This window comes from Bradysia coprophila, chromosome IV (genome assembly GCF_014529535.1).
Source record: "Bradysia coprophila strain Holo2 chromosome IV, BU_Bcop_v1, whole genome shotgun sequence".
Classification (NCBI taxonomy): Eukaryota; Metazoa; Arthropoda; class Insecta; order Diptera; family Sciaridae; genus Bradysia; species Bradysia coprophila.
This window is the reverse complement of record NC_050738.1, coordinates 10,395,973-10,418,112: the sequence shown is the minus strand read 5'-3', so window position 1 is coordinate 10,418,112 and position 22,140 is coordinate 10,395,973. Positions and strand designations below refer to the sequence as shown.

The window sequence follows — 22,140 nt, the reverse complement described above, 5'->3', positions numbered from 1 at the left end:
ACTTCATACTAAAAAAATCCAAGCTTACTGTGGCTGGAAGGAACCAAATGGCGAAATAGCAAAGTTAAATAATTAGGATGAGATTTCCCCACTCGTCGGTCTCTCCCTCGATAGTGTAATAAAAAAAACCATTCTGATTGAACTAAACAATTTCTTTTAATGTTTTTCCTTTAATTGTTCTATTCTCCAAAATAAAAATTATTTCACAATATTTGTACTTGTATACAATGATAAAGAGACATTTTCAAATAAAATTCATAAAATTTGGTTATTGTTTTTTTTTTTGTTATATTTTAATTAATTTGTCTATTTTAAATGTATATATAAAGTTCCTTATATGTTTCCTCTTACTAAAATAGAATACATGATTACAATTCTGATCTGGCTCTGGATCTGGTAATTTATTATTATAGATATATTGTTTGTTTTAATGTGGAGACTATGATGGTTGGATCAAAGAATATTTCACTTAATTATGGATACGAAGCGTGTACACGAATTATTATTTAAGTAAATTAATCTTCTTCAAATGGCGACCGTGTCTTCGGGTTATAGTATAGAAGATGGTCATAAAACTAAATCATAAATGAGACGGAAGAAAAACTATTGTGATCGGAAAAACCAAGGACTTTTTCTTATATATATTGTAATTGTCCTACAAAATATTTAATTGATTAGATAGATTTCTCTTCACATAATTCCACTAGGTACAGTTTAGACGAAAAAAAATCATTCTCTTTACAATTCATATTCTTACAATCATTTCATTTGAAAAATATTTCTAATTACAAAAAAAAAAACATAAGGCAAGTTCCATGTACATTCTGAAAAAGAGTTTACTAATCATTCGAATGAAGAAATTCTAACCATAACTAATGTGCCATTTATATTTTACATTCCAATTAAGGTTCTAAATATAAATTTCATTTTTAGAATTGTTATGTTAACAAATAGAAAATCATTTCAGAGCTACACGATTTTCCTTTTCATTATAAGGCTGGGACAATAAATATTTAGTATAGTACAGATGATGGTTGTTTTTGGTTGTAATATTATATCCGGTACATGGGTTTTAAAATGCGATTTTATTGATTTCCTTTCAAATAAAAGACCATTAACAATAAGATTACAATTAACAAAGACTTTGTCTTGCATTCGATTTAAAATTCAAAGTTTGCAATTAATTATTTACAGTGAAAATATATAATTATTTAAAGCTTACATGAGAGATGGAAAAACAAATGATTTAGTGTTAGAAGATTTTCGGAATCCTAAGAGTTGAAAAATGTGGGTCCAAATTCTAGCGATTTTTTTTAAATGAAAAAACATTCGGATTTGAATTCCTATTAATCCCCAAGGTGAACACACTTCAATTTGTTACAAAATCAAAGAAAAACAGTTGCAAAGCGAAAGAAAAACTCTTGGGAAACACAAGAGTTGATAAAATGAAAAAATTTCTCACCTGAACTGTCATGATTTGAGTGGAGAAAATAAGGTTATTCATGCCGCGGGGATCAAAAATATTTTTCGCAACAGTAATTTTCTCACCACAGCTGAAACTTCGGAAGCCTTTGTTGTGGAAAAGATTATATTGATCTCGGGTGATGTCGGGTTTTTTATGGAAACTGATTGATTATACTACGGCATCGCCAATTCCAAATATTAAACGCTGGTATTTTCTAAAGAGTTAATTAATTTGAATAGATTTCTCAGGTTCAGCTTCAGTTTACTTTGTTACGACTTTGTCGGGAAATAATTATGTTGTGCGGATATAGTTCTTGGAAGCTAATTTTTCTGGTAAGGAAGCAAATTTCTGGTAAGGAAGAATATAAGTGTGCCAACAACTTTAACTTCTTTTTATACTAAATTGACCGGGACCACGATTTTAGAGATTGATAATTGCATCGTTTGATCGTTGAACTAATGAAAAAAATTGTTATGAAATTAAATGATGGATGGAGCTATTTTTATGCTTACATTCTAAACAAGTATCCAATCGGACAAATAAATTCAGTGTCAAACGAAGATTTTTCACTTCGTCAACAAAATTTCGTTTTCCAAATTTTATTTACTTATCTGTCTAATAAACAATGGCACGTACGTAAACTTTTCTCTTTTTGATAAAGAGATAAACAAATCGTCTTTAAGAGTAAAAATCATAAATCACTCGAAAAATAGAATTTAAAACCAAAAAAATAATTATAAATTCGTTACAATATTTGTATGCCATAGTATACAAATGGTATTCTCTGTACAGTGTTTATGTAAAGCGACACTATTGTATAAAAATTAATAATATAATTCGCAAAAGAATTTAAAATTAAAGCTTGTCGATACACACAAAAATCAGTTTTTTTTGTTTAAAATATATTTTCATAATCGAATTGGAATCGCAAATGGAAGTATAAGAAAAAAATTAGAATAGTAGTACACCGTTATTATATATATAATGATTAAATTGTCTGCTAAAATTAATTCCATTCATTGTCTTTGCTAACGGATAATATTGCATTTCTGTTTTAATTTAAATTTAATTTGCTTGGACATACAACTTCGGCGCTTGTTAACTTTCACTCGACAGCAATTTTTTATTATAAATGTATATTGAATGAATCAAGTAGATAAATTCGAATTACTATTTTGCATCGAATACAACCACGAAAAAATGTAGAAAAATTCGACTCACTCACACGCTCTCTACATTCTCAACAACTAACTACAGGTCCTTCATCTCAATCAGGTCCAATTTTAGTCAAAATTAATTTCTCCAATTTATCTAATTTTGTTTCTAAATTTAAATTTAAACAAAAGAGAAATTAGAAAAATTAGGTTTGTCTAAAATAGACTCTGATCTCAATCGAATCATCAAACAATTATTTACATTTACGTTTACATAACAAGTGAGAAAAAATTTAAAATTCCAGTTTTCGTGCGAAGTTCAATGCTTCGAGCCGAAGCTGAGCTCAATAATCACACAAGAACTTGACTTTTATCGAGTTATGTTAAGAATTTCTTATGCTGTGAGGTCCTACACCAATTTTTTCTTACTTTTTTTCTAGTGGTGTCGTGTGAGCCATTATTGACTTTAGGGAAAACAAAAGCTTGTGAAGATTCTTCAAGAATCATCAAGATAACTTTAAGTTAGTACTTTTTCCTCCCACTTGTGTAATATAACTAGCGATGAAGAGGTTGAGGTGAAAGGTTTCTTGTGAATTTTATGAATCCGAGGCGTAGCTGATATCACTTGTGAAAGCGTGACCTTCCATTTTTATGTAGATGACTATTGTATTACATGGTATATGCATCACAAGCCACACTTACCTATTTCGCATCGAATACAACCACGAAAAAATGTAGAAAAATTCGACTCACTCACACGCTCTCTACATTCTTAACAACTAACTACAGGTCTTTCATCTCAATCAGGTCCAATTTTAGTCAAAATAAATTTCTCCAATTTATCTAATTTTGTTTCTAATTTTCATAATTCATGCACCTCTGTCAACGCCGTTAGTAATAGTAATTTGCGTGTCTGTCTTGGACATCGGGTGTTGGGATTTTTTGCGTGTTGTACAAGCGAAATTGCTTAAAAATCGTTGGCCAGTACAGATAAGTGGCCGAAAGCCCGAGAAAATTTCTGCTAAACTTTCGTTTTCTCTGAACCAAAATCTTTTTTAGACAAAGTAAAACCATTAAATCAGACGAAAATGAGCTAGTTTTAAAGGAAACATTGATTTAAAATTGGTTTGTGAGTCATAACTTCACCTACTTGAAGTAGGTGCATATTGCATGAATTTACACAATTTGCCAAGGTTTCTCCAAGTGGGACAAGTTATTACCCACAAACCAATTTTTCCTTATGGCTAAATTGTGGCCTACATTTCGGGGTAAAATTGTTGTTATTTTGATGATAATTTTGGACTATCATCCTTGGAAAAAGTACAATCATCGTTTGGTGTTAAAATGTATAAGTATTCAGCAAAAATATAAATGTTTGTGGTGATGTAACCTAACTCCGAGAAAACTTAAAATATGTGTCAGTTTTCGTGAAATATTGAGTTTTCTCGGACTGAGGTTACATCATCACAAACATTTCTATTTTTATTCAAAGCTAACACAATTTACCACCAAACGATGGTCGTACTTTTTCCAAAAAGGTTGAGAGTCCAAAATTATCATCAAAATAATAATAATTTTGCACCAAAATGTAGGCAACAATTTAGCAATTTATCGTTTGTTGTGTAAAGCCATTACGGTGAGAACTTGGAAAGAAGTGCTTGAAATATGAAAAGTGCGTAGTATGACTGTTATTATTTGACAGGCAGAAAAAGTTGATTCAAGGGAAGGATATCCTTCTTGAGTTGATCTTTTTTTGTGTGAGTGATGGTACAATTACAGCTCTTCAAAAACGTGCTCAAAATATATTTTTTGATAAAAAATCCGCAATCACAAATTAACAAGCGCTTCCTTAACTTCATTTTCGTTTAATAACTAATTTTACACATGGTACATGACTTCCACGTAAACTTTTCCGCTTTTTTTCCTAACTCAAAATTCATTTTACTTCTAAAAAATATCAGTTCCCCCCCAAAAATTTCTAAATGTCCACAAATACATATCATACATACCCCGTTCAGTTAATGTAGCAAAAAATATATATTTTTGTTTTCTTCTCCTTGTTCTACTTGAAAATGTAATGCACAAAATGCGAGATCCTCGTTTGTGACCCCGCACTCACACACATGTCTACGTTAATGCACATTTACTATTAAAAAAATATTGAAAAGTCGCCAGTGCTATAAAATAATCTCAGCACAATCCTGTTTTTTGTTAGCGACATCACAGTCAATGATATCGGTTTGTGTTTCAGCGGTCACCGTCTGTTGGTGCACACCGACAACCTGTTGAATTATTGTATTTATATCGATCGCTGGCCACGCGACCAGCGACACACTATGTCATAATACATCACAGACATTTGTATTGTTGCCTTTCTTTTTCACACTGGATTGCCGGTTCACACTGTTATTACACTCGTTCTTAATCGTTACCATATCGTTGATTGATTTTGTTGCATCGATCGTGTGATCGTCGTTGTTCGTGTCCTGTATCGGGATGATGACCGGTTTCTCTTCGCATTTGATCACGATTTCGGGTAATTCATTGGGACTAGTTTCACATTTGCTGTTCGGATCAAGTTCATTGATCTCTGTATTACTACTAGTACTCCGACGGCCAATCGATGGTGGTGAGTCGTAATGACTAGACACACAAATTCTAACGTCGCTCACATCAACGGATGACTGATGCTGCACTGTCGGAGTGTTTGGTCGAGATGATTGAACGGTTTGGACAATTGGATTATTGTTGTTGTATTGTTCTTGACTAGATATACTGCTGCTTTGTTCACGGGAACGAATCGGTGATTTGGAGCAACCAGGCACAGAATCTGGTTGATGGCAACTGGTAGCGGAGTCTTTACGATTATTTTGTGGAATAGTTTGGGGGGCAAACTGCTAATCTCCTCGATGCACATTTCTCGGCGCGGAATTCTTTCGATAAATGTAAACTTGAATGAGGATAGCTATATCTAATGTAACCTGTGGATAAAATTCGGAATTAGTTTCAGTTGCATGAATTTACTGACCAAAATCGAGACAAATTAAGAAACACTAAATGCACCATAACCACCCTCGACTTTGATCGCTTCTTCCACAAAGACTCATAACTCTTCTACTCACCTGTAGAGTGCCACAAATCCAAAATTGCATTGGAGCTTCTCTAGCTACAAAATAAACAGTCTTAAATATATCACCTAGGGTCCACATAACCACCTGTAGAAACACACAAAATCAATTATAGTATTCCGGTATATCGTTATCAGTGTCGCAAAATATTTACCATGCTCATGCTCATTCCCGCAGTTGATTTATTTCTAAAATTCCGTAAAAATTGCGGTGTACCTGAAAAATGTTTGAGTAATAAATTAGCCATGCTTGTCAGACGTTTTATTTATCAAAATAGCTCATTCATTCAACAACTCTAATCGGATCATTGCTTATCTGTGGTATGTGTCTTGTCTTATTTCACTCATTTTGTAAACAAAGTAACCGAGACAACAATAATTTGCTTAATGGGTCACTTCGCCAAGAGACAGCGAAGTTAGTTGTGTGCTCCTGAACCAACAGTTGAGCAAGACTGTAAAATTTGGAATCCATTCTAAAAATGCCATACCATTTAATTTTGAATTTTTTGTATGGAAAAGGTGTGTGTTCCTGAATACCTAATAAATTGGCGATCTATTTGACCTCCACAAAGTTTACAGCCTTGTACTTGACTTCGCCAAGTGTTCGATTGTTTTGTTGTGCCTGTTTTTCACTAGATTTTCAAGCACATCTCAGAATCAAATCGTGTGCGACACACCAAATGGCAGGTATAACGAGACTAATCCGAATATCTAATTTTAGGGAGATGCGGGAAAACAGAAAAAGTAGGAAAATATCCAGTTTTGCTTGCTTTCTCACCAATAGCCACTGTTGTATGTACAAAACCGATTTCCTAAAAAATTAAATATTTTTGCTAACTAGTGTTGAAATATCACGACTTCGTCAAGTGTTCCGAACGTCGTTTAGAAAAAACGTTGTTTCTAACTTATGCTAAAAGGATTTTTAGTGAAATAGATATCCGAACTCCAGCTCTTGTTGGAAACCTCTCATTCACCAAAAAAATCATTTTAGCATGCGTTGAAAAACTAGTAAAAAAAAGCGAAAGACGTTGTTTTGCTCGCCTATAACTACTGATCGACCAACTCGATTTTCCTAATTTTAAATATTCGGATTTGTGTCGTCAATACCTTCCCTTGCATGTTTTTCATCATTTTTTTTAATGTAGGTTTTCGCTCAAAATTGGTGTGTGATTTGTCAAATGATAGGTATTGACGAGGTGAAAGTGTTTAATTTTTAGAAAATCGGGTTGATACAACAGTACCTATTGGCGAGGAAGCAATCGAAACTGCATATTTTCCTTCTTTTCCCGTTTTCCCGGACCTCCCCGCATTACAAAATATCAATTTATATGACAGATGTGACAAAAAGACGTCGGTACCATCTGTAAATATTTATCGCTGTAATCCTCTTACAAACGGCAAGCTTAGACATAATGATTGTAACCAATAAATCTGTATCGCCTAATGTTCGATACACAAAATCTTTATTTCTTTCAACATGCAATTTACTGTACAAAGCCATACAAGCCAAACCTCATCGTCTATTTTTGTCAACATTATCGATATCAGCTGACTAACCGTATTAACATACAATGTACCAAAATATTTGTTGAATGGAGCGTAAGTAAGTGAAAAATCAATGAATACAAACCTAGCATTGCCTCGGTGAACAGTGCCAAAAAACCAACAGTTTCCATAAACCATTCTACGTTCAACAGCAAATACGTTACAGCCGCTCCAGCTGCCCAAAAAACTAACATAAAATCAAGGTACGATTGAAAATCAGTCCATGCCCAGAAGTATCTCGTGTCGAAATCTAAAATGATGATTTATGAGAGTTAATTTAAAAACCATTGAACCATTATTTTCAACTGATAAAACTATAGTTTATCGTAAACAAAATTGTCAACTTTTCTCTATAAATTATACTGAAGATGCAGCCATGCATAATATTTCATTTGAATAAACATTTATTTTTGCAAATCATATACTAGAAATGATGAATTCCCGAAACGATGATAAAAGATCACAAGGTTTAACATCATTATAATGCATTTGGGTGAATAGTAATAAAATTGGTGAAAGAAAATAGCATCAAAAGTGTTGTCTAGGTGATCTAAAAATCGTTATCTTACTTACAACTCAATTCAATGTACGATAAAAGAAATATCAAACAATTTGTTTGTGTATCGCAATCACAAAATTTTATTGATAAATGTCCATGCTATTGGTGGCTACAGGTCTAAAAATATTTTCGATTACAGTAAAGTGAATACTGAAGTGTAATTGTCGTCTCGAACAGCAAGATAAGAGCTAAAATAAACCACAACTTCTTTCATAAAGAATCATAGGCTCGGAATAGTCTCCGATATAGATAAGAAGGTCGTGAATACGTTTTCCTCCCGTAGTCTTCATCATTTAATCTCAATCAGGAACTCTTTTTGTGAAAACATTTTCTCATTTTTCCCAAATTTTACCAAATTTTCCAATTTTTTTCCCTAATTTCCCAAATTTTCTTTAGAATTTTTCAGATTTTTCAAAATTTAAGCCAAAATAGTCCACAAGACTCTCACCACGTTACACCTACTATAAGACACTGTCCTACAAATTCGAAAAGGACAATGCCGTTATTTGCTTGGTCTAATCATATAATGCCCGTGAGGACGACGTCTGTAAGGTCTCAACAAGAAAATCATTTCATTTGTTTTATTTTCCCAATCTGAGGGTTGATTTCGTCTGCGTCCAACTCCAACCACATTACTATGGTGTTGCCCTACCTAATACCGAAACCATTTAATATTTGGTTCGGTACAGGAATAGCTTTTAATTTGTTTGGTTGATGTTTATCTGAGAGAAAGAAACGTCGGAAGTAAATTGTGCTTACATTTCGTGCCAATTATGTATCAGAAAGCAAAAACAATACCTTTCAACAAAAAACTATAACGAACGTTAATGCCACAACATGACTTATTAGGTAGAGATAATCCTCCCAGAAATTATTCATACCACGCGAAGTGACAAAACGAACTGTGTTTTACAAATATAAACATTTTAATACGCAAATGTTTATGGGTTTAGTGACTGGGTAACTTTATCTGACGGAAATTTACACAAAGTTTCTTATGTAATTTTGTACATCGAATCATATTTGGACATTTTCCAGTGGAATTGCTCAACGTAAAAACTATACAAAATTGCAAAAAGGCTAATCATCTGTTATCCATAACGAGAACAACAATGAACAACTGAGGATTGTAACAGTGAAAGATTTTCTTCAACGTATAGTGTTTCCCTAAGGAGATAAATAGGACATTATTTCACGCTGTCAAACTTTGTTTTGCTTTGTTGAGTAGCGTAGGTATCTATGGGATTACGATAGAAAAAAGATTTCCTGTGGTAAATGTGCTAAAGAGATCGATAACACAATAACTCTCGTATCCATTTTCCATCATTTCTCTAATAGAAATGAACTATAATATTGGTCATACTAGGAAGAACGTTAACAAAAGAAGTAACAGATTTAATGTTTACAACGCGATGTGATTGCAGTTCATAAAAGGAAATCGAAGCAAATACTTTACTTAGACTTTCTCGTTATATTTGCGACCGAGGTTTGGGACTATCCATAAACGACGTACATCGAAAGAGAGAGACAAAACATCATTCAAAATATATGTTCTATCTCTATCTCCGTCGCACTTTCGCTGGATGTCATTTATGGATAGTCCCTTTTCCATAGTATTTTTGGGTGCAATTGTCGTCGTTGGACGACTTACGGCAAATAAGTAAACTTTCGAATGACAGCGAAGGCCTGGATCTTAAGACAGAAATATTTTTTTTGAAACTTTGTTTGTAGATTTACTTCGATGCTGAATTTATTGAAATTTGACGACGTTCAACAGTCACAACTGTCAAATTCAAGATAGTTAAAAGAAGCCACATTGCCAACTCTAACGCTCAGGGTAAGATTAATATGAATATTTTAACCAAAACAGAATTTAGTTGAGACAAAGATCAAAGGTGAATCTTCTATGATATCCCAAACCGAAATCGAATTTTTCATCCTTCAAAAACTTCTCCAAACTATCTCTGTAGTGAGTCCATAATGCAAAACAATATTTCACTAATCCATAATTAGCTGTTGTTTACTTAGAGTCAGCCTCTACGTTGAACTTTGCAACCGAGTGGATTAAATGAATGATTTATTCAGAATGTTACATTTGCAATCATAATAATTAATTTATATTGAACTGGATGTTCATTTTCATTGAACCTTACAGTTATATCTGAACTATATAAATAAATCCGTAATTGAAATATTGTAACATTTGCGGTTGGTCTGCACTGACAACACACATCAACTTGTGCATGCGAAATTCAATGAATTATAAATTATATTATATTTGTGAACAATGTTCCGAGCATTCCCATAATTCGATCGTATGTGATGCTGATATCCTATTTTATTTGGGTTCACAGTGAAACCTCAGTTGGCCTGCACAAGGACTTTTTTTTTGAAAATTCCACATTGTCTAGACTTTTTCTCATATTTTCCCGAATTTTTCTTCATTTTTCCTAATTTTGACAATTTTTTTTTGTGGAAAATTAAGGAAAATCTAATAAAATATGGGAAAATGTTTTCCGAAAAAAAGTCTCTGACCTGTAGAGGTGCCACAATTCTTTTCAGTACTTCATTCTTTGTACTTTATTTTCTATTGAACTAACTTCACTCTGGCAAATACCATGATAGCAGTGAAGTTGGTTCACAAAAAATTGAGCACTGACATTAGTAATAGTATTGTAACATCATTAGTAGTTTCATGCCGGAATGTACTAGAAATGTAATAGAACTGTCCAAAAAACTATTGCAGCAGAAATTTCCAAACAGCATTTCCCTACAGTCTTCCTTAAATTTATAAGCAAAACCTAATGTGATTTTTACTATTTTTTTGGGGATTAAATTAAGATGTAAACACAAGCGCTGTGCTTGAATAAACCAACTTAAAATCAAATGAATAGAAATGTGTGAGTAATGCGAATGTAAAAGCCAAAAGAATAGTCTCAGATCAAAATATTTAATGATATTTTCACCAAAGTCTACAAAACAAGAATTGACTCACAGTGGCAACAAAAAAAAATCGCACATTTTACGAGACTATTCTTGCAGCGACCAAAATAATTTTAATGTTTTTCCATAAAACGAATACGGACGTATATGTATGTAACGTGTGAGAATGTTAATCGATGCGATTATATTCCATTAAGTATATTGAAATGAAAATATTTTTTTTCCTTTCTCACTAAAATAAAATTAAAATGAAAATGGCAAACCGGACATTAAAGTTATTATATTGAATTTGGCGTACTACCGAATTGAGTAAAAGTGAATGCCAAATGGAAACCTTTAGCAAATATACAATTTTCAAAAATAAATTTTTATGAAAAGTAAATTGACTGAACGAAAATAAATGAAAATGTCACGTGTGTGTTTGTGGATGTTGTGTGGGTGAGTTTTCCATTAAGCTATAAAAATAAATTAAATGGAAATAAATAAATAAATGGCAACAAAACGAACACAACACACTGTCGTATTAAAAATGCATTTAAACAACCAGAAAAAAAAGTAAATTTTAAACTCAAAAATATCCAAAAGACGAAAAAAATGAAATAAAAAATCAACGCTCAACACAAAGCAGACGTACCACTTAGATAGTGCTTTGAGGGTCGCCGTTTAAGTGACCCAGATGCAGGTCCATTGTCTTCTACACGTTCCATGTTCGATCCATGTCCTTCGACCATATCATTGCCTTAATCGGTTCAATTAACAGAAGGAGAAAAAAAAATTAAAAAACGAGAAAATTCAGCTTTGCTTGCATTTTCTCAAGCTAATGCCACTATCTATATTCGTTTCATATATTCATAAATTCCTATTTCAAAAGGAAAATTATTTCACGAATCCATGGGCATGCAATCTCTTATACACACATTTCTTTTCATAAAAAAAATCTGCTCAATTCTATAACTATTCGATGTTATATTCGACGTTGAAGTGCAAGACTTGAACAACCTCTCTTCATAGTATCGTCGAACTAGATCAAATTTCATAACTAGTTACAAAGTAGATTCAAGTGCAAAATAAACGTTCTGTAACCTTAAAATACCTACTTAAGAGTAAAACTTCAAAAAGCACTAAATACTCTGGTGTCTAAACGTTATGGTAAGACAAGAAAATTGAAAACGTAATCGAAAATTGTCAAGTTTCATTAATTACCTGCAAAGACTCGGTCTCTCGTCTTCATAATTGCATTATTTCGTCTAACCTTAACACATAAGTGAATCATTAGGAACATCGTCAGGTTCATCACAATGCTTTGAATTAAAAGCGGAAGCTCGAAACGTTTGGAAAACCTAGAAAGAAAAAAATTGAATTTCATTATTTTGTCATGTATTTTGTTAGATTCATTTCTAATGTAAGCGATAATTCTCTTTACTGTCTTACAACAGAAAATACACCTTAGGTTCCAAGACAGATTATGTTGGTCTAACGATCTAGCTGCTGTTGCTAAACGACTATCTGTATCTATTTCAAAATCAACGAGTGTGAGCTTTGCAGCCAGAGCGAAGCGAGCGTCGCAGTACACACTTGTTTATGTTTAACTCTAATGTGACCATTAAACCAGACCTGTATGTACCAGCGAATGAAGTTAGGAAGCTAAACAGAATTTAACAGACATGCATCGACACACCTTGCCCATCTAGTCCACAATGCAAGTTGCAGGGTCTTGCTGTAGAAAGCTGTTCGTCGTAAAAAATACCTTTACAGATAAATGACTTCAAATTATCATTTGGTGGCCATTACTATAGAAACGATGGGGTCTTGGTGTAGTGAAGGCAAGGAATCGATTCAAAAACTTGGTTCTATTCTTAAAGAAATGACATGCAATCCAAGGATCAGTAAATTCTTAAAAGAACGCACCTCTATGACATTACAACGAGGAAACGCGAAGAGTATTTTGAATACCATACCCGAAACAGAGAAATTTTGGAATTTAAAATAAAATTTAATAATGAGAAATTAAGACTGTTCCAGTAGTTTTCTTCTAATGGGGGATTGAAGTTTTGACCAATTCGACGCAGAACGTTATTCTAAGCAAAAAATTGTTCTACGGTATGCCTCTAAAATGCACAGATTTTTTGTAAAATTAATTTTGTTTACAAAGTACGACCCTAAATTGACCCAATTTTGTCAGCCGACTAAAATGTGCCGGAGGCCGTTTCCAGTCAAGATGAAAATACGTATGTGTAAGGTGTTCTGCAGCAAGAACTACATGGGTATCGACAATTCTGATCAAAAGAATTTCTAAAAACAGTGTAAAATCAAAAATATACGGCCGCCATTTTGTAATTTTCTTACGGGCGGCTGTACGTCTCAACGTTTAGACCAACTTATAAAAATATCAGTGCATTTTAGAGACATACCGTTGAACAATTTTTTGTTTAGAATAATGTTTTACGTCGATTAAAAATAACTTATAAAATCCCCCATTATGTTTTTGTGACCATCAAAATTACATTTCATTGAAATAAATCAACAAATCGTTACCAATACCAATGTTGAGACGTTCAGTCAGTCAACAGATCTGACCCACCCAACAGGCGGGACCTAGTTGTTACAAATAAAAAGAAATTGAAAACGGCGTTGCACAGCATATAATGCTTGCTGTAACACAGATGCGAAAACTTTCAGAGTAGATAGTAGAAATGTTAATTGAATTTGTTGAACGATATTCAAGAATTGCCATTGTTCCACATGCTCACACAAAATATTGCAACAAAGAATCTGAAACCCACTTCAGTTTATAAGTTGAAGTCACTCACTACGACTGAATCGAACAATATCAAAGGGTTATCTTCAGGGCGTACTATAGAACTACGTTCCACATAATAAGCCTGTTCTACGTCGTCTATTAATTCGTGACGATGACAACGAAAATCAATAAGAAAATGCAATTAATTAAATGAAAATTGTTATGATGATGAGTAATGACTCATCAACGGTATGTGGTCTGTTGAAAGATGATAATCAAATAAAAATGCAACTTATTAAATGACCGACGCATTAAATGGATGAGTAATCGACAGTATGTGGTGTATTAAGAAATATATATTAAATGAAGAACGAAAATGAATTGTAGTCGCTCGGGGTATTTATGTGGTGTTGAATTTAATAGGTTTGAGCAATAAAAAACCTAAATTGACCAGCATGGTGTATTAACGTCAAAAAAAAAACTGTCCCAGAGGTCGTAAAATTATTTCCACAGTGGACTTGATTTCTCAGGGGCGCCGACTTCTAAGGACAAGCGAGGCTCGGGCACCACTACTCGAATGATGAGCACCACTACATCTTTCCAGTTTTACTTGAAAGAGCACCACTTCTCCCAGATTCGCTTGTTGTATGAGCACCACTACTCCCAAACACAAGTCGGCGTCCCTGTGATTTCTCAACACTGTATATAGTCAAATGTCTAAACTTTATTGCAGTTCAAACGAGCGCAATCAGCTAAACAAATATAATTTCGTCTTTCATCGGTTCAGGTGATCGATATTAATAAAGACCTGAATAGTAATTGTAAACAACAACAAGACGATCAATAAAGAAACATATCATATGTTATACCCTCATTTAGTAAAACTAACACAGTGGTTACTGTCTTTTTGTTTTCATATTTCGTGTTGACACGAAACATTGTGTTTCATAAATATTTTACCAGATTGTTTGTTATTACACTACGATTGTACGGCATTAAATGTTACACATTGTCCGTGTAATTGACGAGCTATTTTTTCAATGAAATGGAAAGGTCAGTCAAAACCGTTTTAGAAATACTGCATTTCGAGAACGTCGTTGTGTTGAACATTAATATTTAGGATTAATGAAAATAAAAAGAGCAGCGGGTGCACGTGCAGCGTTTGATTTGGAAATGATTTTTTTTGTTACCGAGTTTAATTTATTGATTTGCAATTGCATGGAATTGTAGCAGGACGGAACAGCGTCTTGGTGCCCTGGTGGTAAGCGATCGAAGGTAATCTCGCTGCTCTGTCTAGTGTAGATAAACAGGTCTGCCAACTTCGCATATATAGCTTTATATACAGGTATAGAAAAGTGAAATTCGACATGTTTTTTGTCGTGGGAGTTGTTGTAGTTTGTAAATGTTTCCACACAAAATTTGTTTGACAAATGAAAATTGAGATTTTTATTTTAATATTTCATTCTTGCGAGCGCGTGTCTAAAAAAATAGAAAATAAAAATCTAGAACTTCATTTGTTCAACGAAATTATTGTGGAATCAATTGAAAACCACAAGAACTCTTAAATCATAAAACATGTGGAATTTCACTTTTCTCTCCCTGAATCAGGCAGAAAATAAATTTAAGAAATTTGATTGACCCAAATTACAACCTCCTCAATTTAGCTAGCATTTTAATGCAACATCTTGTTTTTCGTTGACCCATATGGGTGCAATTTATTTATGGAAACGTGGATCTGATGGAACGTAAAAAAACAACCGAACTAACGTAAAAAAACAACCGAACACATGAAGTTATCACTGACGAAATTGACTTGAGTGTAAAAAAAAAAGTTTTGTGGATTTTTTTTAGAAAATAGAATCTGTATCTGTCAGACAAACAGTATTCATAAGACCAACGCACTTCAAGGAAAAGTGCTTCCAGCGACAGCTGCCATAGAAAGTGTCATTTTATATGAAAACTTTTTCCAAATTTTTTTACAGTGCCCAGTTTCTGTACCACTCATGCTGTAAGTGCGTTAATTAGATTCAGTTAATAGAACGTAGCGAAGCGCAACACTTCCATTTCATTTGAAAATATTCTTTGATGAATACTCTAAATAAATCAGTGGAATTATAATGCCACACCTTATTGGGATAGAAAGGGTATGCCAATAAAATTTTGTTCAGAAAGTACGGCAGATAAATTTTTCCAAATTCTCTCAAATTTATGTAACATTTTTGACATGTTGGTGTCGGCTCTATACAAACCATCATACATATGAACGACATATTCTTGCCCAGAAAGGTGTTCCATTAGCAATGCTAATTTAGTATTTCTTTTCTATTTACCGTACGCGTACCATTTCCGGAAGAATATTTTCGAACGAAATGGAAGAGTAACGCTCCGTTCCTCTAATGATTGAGTTATTATTGAGCGTTACATTATAACGACAAGAACTTTTATAAAATACTACTGATACTGGCTGATAAGTAATTGATTATTTATCGGATAAATACGACTACACATCAAAGTTGTAATTTTGTTTCGGTTTCGAAAAAAAAAAAAAAAAATCAAGTGGAATTCATATGAAAAAAAAAAAGTTTGTTTTAACATTGGATGATTACGACAGGAAATTGTCCACATATTGCTTATTGCCATTGAATGATATATTTAAGTCATAGTTCATTAAACCGAACCATATTTTCATACCGAACCGGAAAACATTCGACTATAAAAAAACGCTTTCATGTATGTAAGTCGAGAGAACTCATTCATCTTATCAATGTTGTTGTTTTCAGTTTCTGATGCCCATAAGGTCGTACAAAAGTTACATGATTAAACGTCATGTACTTTGTGTCAATAAAATTCAAGTTGAAAATTGGGTATACGATGAGACGTGCTTAACCTCGATCAAGATAAAAAAAATTCCAACAATACCTTGTAGGCATTACATCCACTTTTATCAATTCATTCATTTTTCATTAGAGAAGCTTACATTTTTAATTCAATAGCCAGCATACAGACACCAGACAAAGCTTAATGTGGATCAATGCTGAGATATCATTTGATAACGAACTACAACAATACTCAAGCAATTTTCAGTCAATTCATTTTCCATGTCCAATTAGACATAAATATTTAGCATTTAATGCAAATTGCAATCAATAAATTATTTTTTTTTAATTTCGTTTTTATGTTGCAAATCCATTTTAATTCTCCAAATTGCATATTGATTGTGATAACATCCGAAAAATAAGATCCGTATAACGTCAATTACGTATTAAGTGTACAATATCAAATAATACGTGGGAAGTCTAGGTTGCATATTGAGGAAGAAACGGCGATATTTTAATTATTTATATTTCTCAAGCTATTTTTATATTACATCAACGCCACATTTGGTTTCGGACAAGGTTGTTTCTCTGTTAAACTAAATATTTTACCTGTAAATATATGGTTTTTGGAGACATGTTTTCTTAATACACGTTCTGAGTGTTGTTCGGTTATTTTATCACAGCAATTCATTTTCGAATATAATAAATTTCGCTGATTAATATTTTGTTTGTATTATCAGCAGGTATTTTATCGATTGACTTGTTAGACGATGACGGCATGTTTTAAACAGCTTGTGATCGGAGTAATTAAAAGTTAGAAAATAAAAACTTGAGCGGAAAAAATAATTGAAAAATCAGTCAGAATTGATGGTGAAAATAAAAAACCATTAGGGAGATGCCCTTAAATGCCGTCTCAACTATTTTCTCCTCGAATAAAGACTCTGTGAAGATTCTGGGGCATGTTCAGCGATGCAAAAAGATTTCATTTAAACTACACACTAACTCAACCTTTAAATAGACAACATAACACTCCCACAAGTAGCTTGCTGGGTCACAAAACTATACATTAAAAATCTTAAATGTTCTAACATGTTTCCGGATGTAGCAAAAAAGTTATCATTTTATTTAAGTCGTCTGGCTAAACTGCTGGTATCGAATTTCGAAAACTTTCTGAAGTTCTCTTAAACCTTAGAGTTGGATTCCACATAATTTCGTTCTGTATTGTTAACCTGTCATATACGGCTGTTCATCTGTTATCGATAACGATGACAAAAATAATGACAAGCTCTGGGTAATATAGTCCTTTATATGGTAAAATGCATGTCAAAAAAATTGAAGTACAAGATTTGAAATCAACCGATCAACCGACGGAAGTAATAGACCTGATAATAATACTGGTCATATGTCTGCCGTCTGTAACAGGTCATTCAAAACAACATTCGGTGAAAATTGTTAATTAAATTTGGTCTGCTAAAATAATACGACAAACGTCAGTTAAATTTAGGCATGAATTTGATTCAGCTTTTAGCTGGTCCACTCATACAAACCAAACTATAGTCTTTAGGCGGTTTTACTACTATCACTACGCGATGGAGTAAAACTGTTCAGCCGTTTAAATCATTTTTGTTTGTATTATAGGACCAGCTGAACAACAATAAAACTCGTGCCAAAATTTCACTGACGTAGACTGTAATATGTAAGTCAGACGTTTGTTTCTGATGGAACAACATGAGTAGACTCATAATTATCTAGTTCATCACTAAAAGCAGACGTCATTGACGCACAATAGCCACCCAGTAAAAGAAAAGAGGGACAAGAAGATTCGCATCGAAAGCCTAATTTCTTCGGTTTCCTTTACTTCATTATTATCGAAAATAAAGTCCCTTGTTGTTCATATAAGTAACACGACAAATGGAACTTTATATTAAACTCATTTACCCAATCACCTATCAACCTTCTTGTTTCGAAAAAGTTGACTTCAAGACATTTATCAATTTGTACATATGGCTGTAGTTGTTTCTATGGCAAAGATGTGCTGAGTGTTTTTAAAAATAGAAAAAGATTTTTTTTGTATGTGATGTAGGACATTGTAATCTTTTCACTTGACCCCTTTATCACAAAATATGATGAAAACCCTAAGTTTAGAACGTAGTCGGTGCTAATTGATTTTTCGAGCAAGCATATTCTGGACGTCAGTAGACATATACATTTATTGAAGCGGTCAGTTAACAGCTTACGGGTTGAGTGTTCGGTTTGAAAACAATTTCGACATAGTATCAAGAATTTGAACACGCCTAGAAATTTAACATAACCTCCAGCCTTTTACCAAAGTTAGTTTAACCTTTATAAGAGCACTCCGGCTGTGCCCATCGTCTGTAACATACTTTGATAAAACTTGAGTGCCATAACATATTATCTTAAAGAGGTCATATTTTGAAAACATAACCGTAATGCGAAACATATAATCAACTTTATATTTGGATGCTGATTACATAATCCATTTGAAATATAATGGGATCTCTTTATTCTTTAGTCGAATTCTACGAAAAAAAAAAAAAAATCCTTTATATTCATCGAATTCATTCAGGAATGAAGTACACTTTGTGTTCCCCCACAAATTTTATTTTATTTTTATGTTTGAAGGGATACAAAGACTGAACAAACTGTGTTATGATGAAACATGGAGTGTTGAACCAACAAATCTAATTTTTCGAGAAAATTTTCTTACGAATAATACTAATCTTGATGTGGGCCTATTTCAAGTGAAGAAAAGAAACGTAGGTGAAGCCAACAGTTGAATTATTTTTGTTTTATTCTCAGAAATGTTAAAATAACAAGACGTAAATGGTATTGATAATACGCACCAATAATAGGCAAGAAATTGGCATTTGAGATTGTGAATGGTTGGCTGAAAATCAACACCCATAACGTGATACGTAATGCTGAAGATTTTCGTTTAGCAAAATATAGGGCGATTTATGGGAACTATGAGCAAGTGAATAACATGTGCCGGATATTAAATTCCGTTCAAAACCTTTGGTATTTCTCGAGATCAATTTAAAATGATCGGATACGAAAGATGTAATAGTTATTTGTTCAACGAGGGAAGAAAGTTAGAAATTTCATTTCTGGTGTGTTGTTACGTTACCAGAGTAAATGAAATTTGCGACTTTTTTTCCGATATCAACCCAACTCTTTTCACAACAATTACTAATTTTCTCACCTGCGTTGTGAAAACTACTACTTTCTCAACTGAGTTGTGTTCTTTTAGACACTAGATGAGTAGATTGTCACTGGAGGCCTAGGCCGAGCATGACAATACACATTGTGTGTCTAAAAAAATCATGTATCACCGAGTTGAATACAAGGTTTTTGTCAACAAAAAAACAACGAAAGTTTCTCATTACGGCACTGTTATGACATGACTATTTTCCCACATGCGTTGTGAAAAAATGTTCTTATTGAAAAACTAGTCGCAACCAGACAAGTTGAATATCCGAAATTTTCATTTGTCTGGCACAACAGGTCTTTCAATAATTTTTTTTTTTTGAAATTTCATTCTTCAATTTGAGACCAACCTCTCGTGTAATGGTCAAGATATAAACTAGGCTTCTTGGGGCCGATACAGGGCTAAAAAACGAATGTTTTCCGTATCTACTACCCGATTAAATATTATGCACCTGTGTCCAAATGTTTATTTTGAAGAGTTGTTGATTGTGATCCTAAGTCGAAGGAGTGGATCATAACGCGACTCGTCAAAATAAACATTTGGACACAGGTGCATATCAAAGATAAATGTTAGTCTTACCACACAGAAACATATAAAGTAATATTATGCCGCAGGCTTTCAGCCGTGTCCTTTTGAGGGACTCAAGGTGTCGTTAGGTATGGGTCTAACACTACAAGAGTATTACCAGCCAACACATTACCAAAACTTCTGAGAAATAAGTTCGAGATGTAGCCTCTGTTTTGGAACAGTTTCAAACCAATAGTCTGCGTCACAAGAGATTTTTTCCAGCAAAATTACCTTCGATGAAAAACAGAATGAAGAAAAGTAAAAAAGCAGACACCTTCCTGCTTTTCCAATTTTTGTTGCCTATTTTTATTACTACTACAACTGTGGTATCTTATGTCGGATACAGGAAATGCCCTACCCTGTTCTTCCTCTATTCTGAATTTGTCAAGTTATACATCCATTACACATCGCCAAGATGATTCAACAGCGATACATCAACATCGATATGATATTGATTGAATGCCCCCCAAACTATTATAAGAAAAACTCGTTTAATTAAAACGTCGCAGTCATCTTTTCCGAAACCTCAAAGCATTAATCATCAAAGACCGAACTGATAAACAATTATTAGCATCAGATACATCAACAAACAGAATTGAACACGTGTACAATAAAAAAAAAATGTTTCTCCTCTGATTAATAAAAAATGCAAATTGATTGCCGCGTCTCATCATCCACAGTGTTTCTATTACACGTTCACGTTTGTTTACAAATTAAGTTTTGTAACAAAAATGTATATTTAATAATAGAGACGAACGGTTGATGGTGTGGGTGGATTTTCTGTCTGCGGTAAAATGGTTTCGTGTAAATGGGTTTCGATTGAATTATATCGCAATTGCTTCATGAAGCAACACCGACTGTTTTCGCTTGTCTCAACAAGTGTATATGTCATTAATTGGGTTAAGTCGTTTTTTTATGGACGCACAAATAGTTCAACAAACAAACAATAGATTTAAATAGATTCTGAGTGTTCTCCTCATTGTTTTTCTAGATGAATTTTGAAAATCCCAAGACAAGCAAACAGATAAATGGCAGAAGAGAAATATGAATACGATTCTATGAGTGAGGACAAGATGAAAGCAAATATTATATTAATATATACGGATCGTGAATCATCACTTACCAAAATAATATTCTAAGTGTGTTGGCTATAAGCAGTGTTAAACAAACAAGCAACGAAAATCCTTCTGGGTCTTGAGTGCGTTTTATTTGTTTATATTGCGGTACGTAAGGTATTACACCACCAACAATCATGGCAGTTGCAGCGGAATATGCAACCAAATCGCTCCATTGAAATTTCAGCTCATCATTAAAAATCCAATCATCCATCTTGCCGTATTTACTGTGTTCAGTCGGCCTTTCTGATTGAAATGTGTTTTAAGTTATAAATCACACGACGACGAACAAAAATTAATGGAAAAAATCTTTGTAGTCATTCAATCACACACAAACACTGAACCGAAACCACTCCAAAATCAAATTTATTAATTACTAAATTATGATTCATGCAATCCACTTGATAAGAGCGTATGTATGCGTACCGAATCGAATCGATTTTAATTCTATTTAACAAAAAATTATTTTCTTTCAACAAAATCACTTCTTTTCGATTGAAATTATTATTTATTTTCTTGCTACTGAACACTTCCTTGCATCGAAGGAACTCCCGGGAGCTAACTTATATAATGAATTTCCGTTAGAAATTATATAAAAAACAAACAAATAATAACAACGAGATAAACACAGGTGATATGTATTATGGTCGTGAGTGTGTTTTAACTTTAAAGTGACGAGATTTAACACAATTTGTGTCCATTTTTGCAAAAATAATAGTTTCGTCTTTTCGGGCTGTTAAACCACCCTCTCACAATGAAAACCCGATTGTGAATGACAGTCACATTTGACAGCTATAACAGCACCGAACTATCGTGAAAAAATATATGTAGAACGCAGTTCATCTTGTTCATTTTGTTAGTCGCAGGTCGCACACAGTTT

At 33.3% G+C, this 22,140-nt stretch overlaps 1 protein-coding gene across 2 annotated transcripts; it reads right to left on the bottom strand.

Annotated features, from left to right (window-relative positions):
- Nucleotides 1-4,413: 4,413 nt before the first annotated feature.
- On the bottom strand, nt 4,414-22,042 carry LOC119066153 (solute carrier family 66 member 2). 2 transcript variants are annotated; one of them, XM_037168455.1, is made up of 8 exons: nt 21,687-22,042; nt 21,269-21,555; nt 11,997-12,133; nt 11,428-11,532; nt 7,377-7,541; nt 5,902-5,963; nt 5,742-5,834; nt 4,414-5,600 (listed from the first exon to the last, which is right to left on the bottom strand). In XM_037168455.1, the coding sequence occupies exons 2-8, from the start codon at nt 21,472-21,474 to the stop codon at nt 5,517-5,519; spliced, it is 852 nt and encodes a 283-aa protein (XP_037024350.1). In that variant the 5' UTR covers nt 21,475-21,555; nt 21,687-22,042; the 3' UTR covers nt 4,414-5,516. The 2 variants fall into 2 exon arrangements, with proteins under 2 accessions (XP_037024350.1, XP_037024352.1); XM_037168457.1 differs by lacking the exon at nt 11,428-11,532 and having other exon boundaries at nt 21,269-22,041.
- Nucleotides 22,043-22,140: the final 98 nt, after the last annotated feature.